The sequence below is a fragment of the Quercus suber genome, unplaced genomic scaffold, assembly GCF_002906115.3.
Source record: "Quercus suber isolate HL8 unplaced genomic scaffold, Cork oak 2.0 scaffold_70, whole genome shotgun sequence".
Lineage (NCBI taxonomy): Eukaryota > Viridiplantae > Streptophyta > Magnoliopsida > Fagales > Fagaceae > Quercus > Quercus suber.
This window is the reverse complement of record NW_027069535.1, coordinates 270,536-282,563: the sequence shown is the minus strand read 5'-3', so window position 1 is coordinate 282,563 and position 12,028 is coordinate 270,536. Positions and strand designations below refer to the sequence as shown.

The 12,028-nt window shown below is 32.3% G+C and overlaps 1 protein-coding gene across 1 annotated transcript in view; it reads left to right on the top strand.

Moving 5' to 3' along the window:
- The window catches only part of LOC112031119 (uncharacterized), a 24,258-nt gene extending 21,739 nt beyond the window's left edge, over nucleotides 1-2,519 (top strand). The window contains 5 exon segments of the mRNA XM_024063802.2: nucleotides 767-837; nucleotides 1,674-1,753; nucleotides 1,756-1,980; nucleotides 1,983-2,120; nucleotides 2,123-2,519. Of these exon segments, the coding sequence (XP_023919570.2) occupies nucleotides 767-837; nucleotides 1,674-1,753; nucleotides 1,756-1,980; nucleotides 1,983-2,120; nucleotides 2,123-2,475 (867 nt within the window). The 3' untranslated portion in view covers nucleotides 2,476-2,519.
- Nucleotides 2,520-12,028: the final 9,509 nt, after the last annotated feature.

The following is a 12,028-nucleotide window of genomic DNA, read 5'->3' as shown; positions in this document are numbered from 1 at the left end:
GGGGGGGGTGGGGTGGGTAAGGGGAAGGGGAGGGATTAAATGAATATGAGTATACTCAATTTATATGTTCTTTATTTAAGTTGGAAATCGTACAATTTGATCTTAACTGAATTTGTCTTTTGGGATGAACGCAACAATGTTGGCTTGAATGTGTCGTGCAAAAATTAAATGGGGAATGCTATGTTTACAACATTTTCACCTCAAATCCTAAGTGGCAGGTTGTTACTTGTTATTTTTTGATAAGTAATATTAAAAATTTTATTAAGAAAATAAAACAGCCCAAGTACACAGGTTGTTACTTGCTGTTATTGGAGGTGAAGAAAGTAAATTGGGTCATATTATCTGCATTTGTGTCATGGTGAGCCATACATGAGTCATGTTTCTCAGGTCACATGGACAAGAACTTAGATAGGTCAAAGAATTATGTTAAAGCTTGAGTTAGATTACTTAGGTTGCAGTTCAATATGTATTAATGTTAGCATCTCATCCCTGTAAGTGGTGTTTCTGTAACTGAGTTATCAGAGCAGTCAAATGTTTTACCCTTTTTTTTTTCCTTCCGAAGTGATTTTTAATTTTGATTTTTAGTTTTGAGAAAGAAAATACAAGAAACTTGGTGCATGGTTTGCATGGTTTTGACTGATTATGATCTCACTTACACATGCATGTAATATGTAGCTACTGTTCTATTTCTTGGTAGCAGGCTGTTTTTGTGGGAAACAGAAGTTTTGTGAATTATAGAAGTTTCTTACCTGGATATACTTGGCAGGATGTTTACTTTGATGATGAATCTGCTGAAGTTGTCTTGTCTTCTCTACGACTGGGAGATGACCAGGAAAGGTACACTTCAATTCTTTATTAGAATTTAGAACTCAGTTTTTTTTGTCGGCTGTGAAGCTGGAAGTTGTCTTTCATCTTTGCTTTCTGTTTTGTTGGATTATTATTTTTTTATATTGTGTGTATATGCGTATTGAGAGATGGGGGCAGTGGGTGATAGGTGACAATTTATGCATGTAGGTCAGTGTTGTTAGAAGCTCAAGGTGCAGTTAAGTGTAAGAAAAAGAATTGACTTGCGTGCAGTGAAATAAACCATAACAGTGAAGTGAGTATTACAAATCAATGGTCAATCTTAATCGGTTGCTGAGTGAATGATTATTTTTAATTAATAAATCTCATATACTATTAAAAGTGGCCTTACTACGTAGTACCTTAAGAAAGAGCATGTGCCTAATGTTTGCATGTGCCTTTTGTTGAATTTGATAATGGTCTTACAGTCCAGTCCGTACAGAGAAGAATGGTTGGCCTTTCGAAAACTAATGTGTTAAACTGTTGATCAGGATGGTAGGGGTGCAGTGTGAATTTCAGCTTATGCCTCAATTGGCTAGGGGAGCTATTTTAGAACTTTTTGGAATATTTTGAACCTTAGTACTGGCTAACTTGTGATTTTGGCTTACATGCACATTGAAGATTTAGCGGGTTAATTCTCTTTGGTGGGGCCTGTAATTCAGAGTATAGCCTGCTAAATGATATGTTGGGAATTGAATAGTGTTTTTACTATGCTTTCATTCTTTATATTTTATTCATCTAAACAATGCTGTCTTAGTTCAAACCCCCTGTCCATATTCTATTTATTGAAACTGCTAAATGATTTGTTGCATTTCTTGGGGTGTGTGCAGTGGCTCACTCTTTACAAATTCCAACTGGTTTGCTTTTGAGGATGACAGAGTTGCCAATGAACGCTCAACTGGCTCACACGCATCCCATCACCCAACACTGAGGAGACGTGTGTAATTAATGGTGGCAGTGATGATAATGTTATTGTTGGTGAAGATGACGACTTGGTTGACACTGCAACATCTTCTCCAGAAGCAGGGACAAAGTCAGAAGACACTGCACATCTTGATAACTCAAGAGAAACGGGACACACTGAAACTGATAAACCACCTGAATGGGTTGAATGGAGGGAGACTACAGATTCCAGTGACCGTCTGATGTTCTACCCAATGGTGAGATTCAAGTTGGATTAGAACTTAGTGAGGTAGATGCAGCTGAAGCTTCATCTTCCACTGATGGATTGGAAAAGAATGATGAAACCGCTGCAGCACATTTGCCTGAATCAGCAGATGCAACCCAAGTCCTGATCCTTCTGAGCAGTCGGAATCAGCTAATGAGAATTCAAGTTTAGATCCAACCAATTCTGATGATGTGGTGGTGGCTGAAGGAGCGGAAGGCAAATCCGTGGCAGAAGAAGACGAAAAGGATGTTAATGAGAAATCAGGCTTGGACCCAACCAATTTGGATGTAGTTGCAGCTGAAGGAAAGGAAGGCATTCCTAAGGAAGTAGAAGAAAAAAGGATGTTGATGACAAATCGGGTTCAGGCCCCACTGATTTGGATGATGTGGTTACAGCCGAAGGAATGGAAGTCACTTCTAAGGCAGAAGAAGAAAAAAAGGATGTTGATGAGAAATCAGGTTTAGACCCACTGATTCTGATGATGCGGTTGCAGCCCAAGCAATAGAAGGCACTTCTACAGCAGAAGAAGAAAAAAGGATGTTGATGAGAAATCAAGTTTAGGCCCAACCAATTCTGATGATGTGATTGTGGCTGAAGGAATAGAAGGCACTCCTAAGGCAGAAGAAGACAAAAAGGATGATAATGAGAAATCAAGTTTAGGCCCAACTGATTCTGATGATGTGGTGGTGGCTGAAGAAAAGGAAGGCACTCCTGAGGGAGAAGAAGAGAAGAAGGATGTTAAGGAAGCCGGCAACTAATGTAAATTTGCAAGAACCAGTTTTATTGGGCTAACTCATACATTGCAACATTGAGCAGGTCGGAAGATGGATTCTGGAGGTTGGATAGGCGACTGTAACTTTAAGAGCCTTCTGTACATCATCAATGGGGGCAGTGTTTGTTAATTAGGGCTGATGATTCTTTACCCCCATCCATGAAAGTTGCTCTCTCTGATTTAGGAAAACAGAAAGGGCAGGTTCTGATTTTCAAACTTTTCTACCAAAAAATTCAATGTTTCATAAATCAAGTACCTTTGTTTGGTGATACAGAGACTGAATTGTCACGTGTTGCCACAAGAATCTGTCTATATTGTACGATTGTCCCTCCTCCAAGAATATCAAGTGTTTATTATTAGAAATTAATTCCACATGAATGTCTTGATTATCGAACTGTACGAAACAATGGCTTCCTAATAAAATTCTGGATTTCAGTCCAGTAAGGGTCGGCTATAGTTTTTGGTTTCCCGAAGTTGTAATATAAAGATGTTTTGCGTAATTAGCAAATTATTTAAGACCCTCCTGCCTAGGTTTGTGGCCTGTGAGCATGGTTCACGAATGTGGCACATAATAATGACTTGTTCTTCCCGTGACAGATTTTTCTTAATTTTTTATGACTTCCCAAGAGCTCAGGATTTCACTGAAATTGGCTGAGATCTCTTCCTTTTATTTATTTGTTTATTTTGGTTCCTGGGTTTTAGTCGGGAAAACATATAGTCTTGTTTCTTCTGCTATTTGGGGAATTAATTAACGGTTTAGCAACCAACATCCAATCTTGTGAGGTCCTGTCGTGGAAGACTTATGTCATCAACTTGCATTATATCCAAAAGTGAACAAGTCCTGTTAACACATGAAACAAAGGTTTTACCCTTGCCCTTTTACGGATTAATCATTATCTTGCAATATATTCACACGTGAACAAGACTCATTCACTCACGAAACATAGGTAAGCTTGCCCTTCACCGATTGATTGATCCGTTAACTACCACCAAAATGAAAGTTTATCGTATTAATCTATTAATTATGAAAATAAGATGGGGGAGAAGCGTCTCCTGAAGAATAATTACAGGTATATTCATCAATGGGATAGATACAGATATCACCAGTAGGATCTACATCCTTCATTGCAGCATCTGCACTCTGTTGTAGTTCAAGTGCACGTTCAAGGATTAACTCCACTTCACCCATAGCGGGACGAGCCTCTCCCTTACTTCGCACACAAGAAATGGCAATGTCGACGTAAATCTTGAAACACTCTGGATCTATCTTCCCCATCAGATACGGATCAATTATCTCATTCAACGTCCCTTCTCGATTGCATTTTTGGGCCCAATTAACCAGACCCTGCCGTTTTTCCATCAATTTGAAGTCCATTGCTTCTCTCCCACAGAGTACTTCCAACAGTACCACACCAAAAGAGTAAACGTCGGTTTTATCGGTCAGCCTATATGTAATGAAACATTCGGGATCCAGCCTGGTTTTTGAGGTTCGGACGGTTTCCTTTTTTTTTCAGCTTTTCCGGTGAATTTTGGTCAATACAATGGTATGAAGTTATGATCAGATCTAGAATAAATGGAAGAACACGAAAGAAGAACAAAAATCGGAAGGAGATCAGATAATTTTAGATCTTGAACAAAGGAATTTGTAAGAAAAAAAAAAAAGAACCAGAGAAGAAGAAGAAGAAGAAGAAGAAGACAAGTTCTTCAACAAAAAAAAAAACAAACTCCACACTTGCTCAGCAAATAAACAGTAAACACAAACTACATCAGATCAAAAAAACAAAAACACAAATTACAGTAACACGTATCTTCGTCTTCTGCTGCTTCTTCTTCTTGTTCTTCTCTTTTCTTCTTCTCTTTCTTTTTTCCGTTGATGGAGCTCTGTGGTATGTGTTTCTCTTTCTTTCTTTAGACTTTTGTTACTTTTGTTACTCCTTTTGAATTCTTAAGTCTTTGTCCCTCACGTGTGGCTAACTTGGAAATGATAAAAGGTTATAATATTTTAATAAAAGCAAACAATTTTCAGCCATTAGATTTAGATATTTTTTTCAGCTACCCAACGTGATGTAACCTGCATTGATAGCCGATAGGTGCATTAAATATTTTAAGTATTTTTTAGAGTAAGAAAGTTGATAGGTTCACAATAATTTTACAATAATTTTACAACAAATTATAAGTGGTTAATTGTTCTTAGTTCAAATTTGAACATAATACTAAGATTATTTTTTTGCCCAAATAATAACAATAGTAATAACCTGCCATTTAGGATTTGTTGTAAAAATATTGTGAAAATATTGTGGACATATCATTTCTCTTTAGAGTAATGTAGTATCACAATATTTTACAAAAAATTTTTCTATAATTTGACACATGGCAAAGTGTGAGTAATGAAAAAAAAAATTATAAGTTTACATCTCTACCACTTACGTCTCATCGCGTGGCAAATTGTGACAAAATTTGTATAAAATGTTATGGTACTATTATTGCTCTAATTTTAATTAATACTTACAGTTAAGTATATAATACTTATTAAACAATTAAAATCAATTTAAAATTATTAAATAATTTAAATAATATATTTTATTTTATTTGAGTGTCTTTCTAATTCTTATATAATAATAATAATAATAATTATTATTGTCACCCATACCTCAAGGTTTCTATCTCCCTCCATGGGCAGCAGAGAAAGCGCGTCAATAGGACCTCTCTTGCATGTGGTCCCTTGGCTCCATGGGCAACAGCCTCACTCACACACAATCAAGGAACCTCTTCCCCCTATAGGCAGCAGGAAAGAACGTGCCATCCAAAGTGAAAGGACACTGACCTAGATTTGATTTCGTTGTCGAAAAGACTACAGAAACCAAATCGAGTGATCACTGGGAAATCACACATGGCATGGTGTTAAAACCACATAAAATTCACATGTTATATTACTTTGAAACACATAGTTTATATCCAGGTAGTTTCAGAAAAATCTTAAATAATCTAACTTCTACAAAGTTTGTAATGTTTTCAACTTCATTTTTGTCAAGAGATTTTCGATCAATTTCTCACATAAAAAGACAAGATAAATATCTTTAAATTTTCTAATAAACCATAAAATCCAAGATTTCCTTATCAAAGATTAAATAAAAGATGTTCATTTTTCCATATCAACAAATTCATGCACTTCCCCAAATACAATACCAAATATGATGTATTTTCATATATAATTAATTAATCATACATATATTAAGGTTATGACACAATAGTTTTTAGAAAAATACAATATCCATAAGTAGTTTCCAAAAGCGTGTCTAACCCAAAAACAACATTTATGCAACATGTTTATTTTTCAAAAATCCCATTAAAAAACTACATACCTTGCAACCGCAAAAGCCTAATTTTCCAAGTTCCAAGAAGATTAGCTAGAACCTAAATAATATCAAATAAACCTATCACAATAAGCGTAGAACTTGAAATTGTATTTAGCAACAGTTTAGGGATTGCCAAATAAGCACTTAATTAGGCAAGCCTAGCATTTAACCTTACAAATAATATTTTTCACTTCCAAAGTTTATCAACCAATTAATTTATAATGCATAGACTCCAACTTATTCTCATAAATTATTCAAGGTATTATCTCTAACATCAAAACTCCAACACTTAATAAGTAGTCCCCATAAGATTTAAACCACATCAACAAGAGACCCATGATATGAAAAATCATAATATTCTCCAAGACAAACAACTTAAATCTTTAACTAGCTCCAAATCAATCAATATATATATATATAAAAGCAAAGACCTCATGTGAGAATGCTTGAGGTCCTGTCATGTGGCACTCTAATATTGCATTTAACATTTTTTACCTTTTTTCATTAACTTTTTTTTACTGTTATCCAATAAATTATAGTAACTTATTTTTACTATTATATAAATTTAGCATTTTTTACCTTTTTTTATTAATTTTTTTTATTGTTACCTAATAGATCATAGTAACTTATTGCATTTAACATTTTTTTACATTTTTTCATTAAGTTTTTTTTACTGTTATCCAATAAATTATAGTAACTTATTTTTACTATTATATAAATTTAGCATTTTTTACCTCTTTTTATTAAGTTTTTTTACTGTTACCTAATAGATCATAGTAACTTATTTTTACTATTATATTGATATGAACTGTTCTTGACAATTAGACTAATTAGATCAAAAGTTATTCACTATAAAATGGATTACCTTTAAAAAGTAGATCAAACCTTATGAAAAACTCAGGCTTAGTTGTTACCTTACATATTATGACCCAAGTTTGACCATTCCCACGTGTAAATCAAAGCAAAAAACTCTTACCCTCTTACAAACTCTCTTCTTCCTCCCCCACATATAGATGATACTTCTAGAAAATCTCATTCTCATGAAACATTTCTTCATTTTTCCCCAATTTCAATTCAATAAGCTTTTGTCTATTAATAATATTCTATGCAATTTATGCAGACAAATTCTTTGTCATCGATCAGTGCAACAAAAATATATATAAATCTTGAGATCTCTCAGGTTGCTGAAATAATTGACAAGTGCATATTTCTAAAATTTATAATAACAAAAAAGTCTAATAAATAGCATATACTATCTCACAAAATTTCATTAACTTAATATTTTCTTTAAAAAAAATTCAATGATAGGAACGGTCAAAAACATGATCCTATACAAGAAATACCAAAAATACATGCAAAACAATTTTCATAGGAGGATTTATCTTTAAATAATATGAAGACAATAGTAAAGATAAAATGCATTGAATGAGATCTTACAAAACATGTTTGTTAATTATTTCAAATTATACTCATCATTTATGTAAAAAAATAATAATACATCATATTATTTACATTAAAAAAATAATAAATATTAATTTCAAAGTTCATTGCAAGATGTGAACTATTAGGGTATTGCAATAATAAATAACATTGATACAATAACAGGTTGGTATTACATTTTGTGTGTACTTTGTGAAAGGAATGTCAAATTACAAGCAGGATCATTTTGGTGTGCAAAATGTAAAACAAAAATAAATCTTTATATCCCAAAGTTAGAGGCACTCACATTAACTACATACTCTCCAAATATTTATAATATATTTATCTCACTATAACTATTATATATATACAATTGCAAACTACTTCAGATACAAGATTCAAATTGAAGTTTTTAATGCAACTAACAAAACAAAGTTTGTGATATTTGATCGAGATGCCGAGAAAATTCTAAATAAATTTACAAGATCGAGATCTTGCTGAAAAATAAACTAAGGTACAACTTATTTAAATTATTGTAAAAATATTGATATTGGAGAAGGAATCTCATGTGATTTAAAAAAAAAAAAAAAGGATTTCTCTACTTCATTTGAATGAATTCAATCTAAAAGATGGTTTTGAAAATTACATAGTTGCTAAGATTTTTGATGCGCCTTCAACTGATAAAAAGGTATGGAAGAAAATAAAAGCACAATTCAACATGCTATATTAATTCTTTTTGCTACACTATTCCAAAATTAACAAAAATAAAAAATTTATAAAAAAACTCTCACATCATTGAAATTTAATATAAATGTAAATACCTATGAAAAATCTTAGCAACAAAGTCCAAACTTTGTAGGATCTAATCAAGAATCTCTCAGTGCCAATTCATTAGGAATTAACACAAATGATGCAACAAAAGGAAAAAAAATGATGAAAGCTCAAAAATTAAACAAATATGGACGGACTAAATTTCAAATGATGAAGATGGAGAAACTTATGATGACAACAAGCGTCACCATATCGCAATAACAAAGCATTGAAGAAAAAAAAAAATCGTAATGAAACTTTTTATTACATCACATAATAAAAATCAATAATATAGAATGAATTAATATGCTTTTATCAACTTTTATTATACAATATTACTCCANAATTATTATTATTATTATTATTACAAGTTTAACTAATCAATATATAAATAAATAAATAGATATTATATTTAAATTTGCTTAGGATTTGATATTTTTTATTTGTCTTGTAAAAGTTATGATATGAAAATATATATTTGAAATATAGATATTTATATTTAATTGGATTATTTTAGTTAATTTAATATTTTTTTATTAATTTAATATTTTTATATATAAAAAATAATTATTAAATTAATTATGACGTCATCACGGTTTGACCCCGGTTCGACCTCGGTTTGACCTCAAAAACCTTGAACCTCTCCATTTTACGGTTCAATGAACGGTCCGGGTTTCAAAACCTTGGATCCAGGTATCTCAGAGTAGTTTCCGAATCCCGTTTGATTTCCACGAATTTGAAACCCGGGCGAAGCATGTTGGACAACCTGAAATCTGACAACTTGGCCTCCCAATTCTTGTCCAACAGAATGTTAGCCGGCTTCACGTCACCGTAGATAATAGTTTGCTTGACCCCAGAGTGAAGGTAGTGCAGTGCACGCGCCACTCCAACGCAAATCTTTAGTCTTTGTTTCCACGAGAGGCGATCGTGGAGTTTGCTGAAGAGGTTTCCATTGACCACGAACTCGTAGACTAGGATATTCACGCCTTCATCAATACAATATCCGATGAGAGAGATGAGGTTAGGGTGGCGTAGCTGGCCAACGAACACCACCTCGTTCCTTAAGTCCTCGAGTTTCATGCGCTTTATTGCAACGATTCTGGTACCGTTACTGTCTTTAAAAAACCCCTTATATAGTCTGCCAAAATCCCCCTCAGCAACTACTAAATTAGCATCGAAGTTATTGGTAGCAATCTTCATCTCAGCCAGTGAAAATTGACGGCATAATCCCTCAGGAAGAGGTGAAGACGTTGATGGTTTTGCTCTCTTCTCGGAAGTTCTGAATAACTTTGAAACACGTTTCATTGACACTTACTCAATTGAGAAAAAGCCGGCAAAGCTGTTGAAGTCACTGCATTGAGTAGCAGTCTTATTATTATCCTTCTATATTATGAATGATTAATAAAATAAACCATTAGATTTAGATTTTAATATATGTATGAGTATGATTGCTGACCTATCAGTCAAAAATGATATCATGCAAAAAAGTCTTTTATATATATATTTATTATTATTAAATGATTGCAATCATTTAATAATAAATAAATAAATAAAAGACTTTTTAAAGAAAGATCTAGCAATATATAAAAGATTCAAGGCTAATCAAACCAATCAGATAAATTCTCAAATAGTTGGTTTCATACCCCAAACTCAAAAGGGTCCAAAACATAAGAAATAAATTCCAAATGTACTTGTTAATTTTTCATTTTTGATAATTCAATTATTCAAACTATAGAAGATCTTTCTTTTTGCTTCTATTCCTCTCCTCGACACATGATAAGAATAAAAGACCATACTAAAATCTCACATTACAAGTCAGAGCTTTATAACATAATTACAAAATAACTCAATCATGTGCCTCATATAATACATGAATATATTCAAACTCCAATTGGATACACAAACACAATCCCTTTAAGAATACAACCTAACATTGAAGTTAGGCCTATAAAGCCTAAGGCTAACAAACCTCAAGTGACCAACCTCTAATAGAATTAATTTAAAGCGTCAATAGGACCTCTCTTGCATGTGGTCCCTTGGCTCCATGGGCAACAGCCTCACTCACACACAATCAAGGAACCTCTTCCCCCTATAGGCAGCAGGAAAGAACGTGCCATCCAAAGTGAAAGGACACTGACCTAGATTTGATTTCGTTGTCGAAAAGACTACAGAAACCAAATCGAGTGATCACTGGGAAATCACACATGGCATGGTGTTAAAACCACATAAAATTCACATGTTATATTACTTTGAAACACATAGTTTATATCCAGGTAGTTTCAGAAAAATCTTAAATAATCTAACTTCTACAAAGTTTGTAATGTTTTCAACTTCATTTTTGTCAAGAGATTTTCGATCAATTTCTCACATAAAAAGACAAGATAAATATCTTTAAATTTTCTAATAAACCATAAAATCCAAGATTTCCTTATCAAAGATTAAATAAAAGATGTTCATTTTTCCATATCAACAAATTCATGCACTTCCCCAAATACAATACCAAATATGATGTATTTTCATATATAATTAATTAATCATACATATATTAAGGTTATGACACAATAGTTTTTAGAAAAATACAATATCCATAAGTAGTTTCCAAAAGCGTGTCTAACCCAAAAACAACATTTATGCAACATGTTTATTTTTCAAAAATCCCATTAAAAAACTACATACCTTGCAACCGCAAAAGCCTAATTTTCCAAGTTCCAAGAAGATTAGCTAGAACCTAAATAATATCAAATAAACCTATCACAATAAGCGTAGAACTTGAAATTGTATTTAGCAACAGTTTAGGGATTGCCAAATAAGCACTTAATTAGGCAAGCCTAGCATTTAACCTTACAAATAATATTTTTCACTTCCAAAGTTTATCAACCAATTAATTTATAATGCATAGACTCCAACTTATTCTCATAAATTATTCAAGGTATTATCTCTAACATCAAAACTCCAACACTTAATAAGTAGTCCCCATAAGATTTAAACCACATCAACAAGAGACCCATGATATGAAAAATCATAATATTCTCCAAGACAAACAACTTAAATCTTTAACTAGCTCCAAATCAATCAATATATATATATATAAAAGCAAAGACCTCATGTGAGAATGCTTGAGGTCCTGTCATGTGGCACTCTAATATTGCATTTAACATTTTTTACCTTTTTTCATTAACTTTTTTTTACTGTTATCCAATAAATTATAGTAACTTATTTTTACTATTATATAAATTTAGCATTTTTTACCTTTTTTTATTAATTTTTTTTATTGTTACCTAATAGATCATAGTAACTTATTGCATTTAACATTTTTTTACATTTTTTCATTAAGTTTTTTTTACTGTTATCCAATAAATTATAGTAACTTATTTTTACTATTATATAAATTTAGCATTTTTTACCTCTTTTTATTAAGTTTTTTTACTGTTACCTAATAGATCATAGTAACTTATTTTTACTATTATATTGATATGAACTGTTCTTGACAATTAGACTAATTAGATCAAAAGTTATTCACTATAAAATGGATTACCTTTAAAAAGTAGATCAAACCTTATGAAAAACTCAGGCTTAGTTGTTACCTTACATATTATGACCCAAGTTTGACCATTCCCACGTGTAAATCAAAGCAAAAAACTCTTACCCTCTTACAAACTC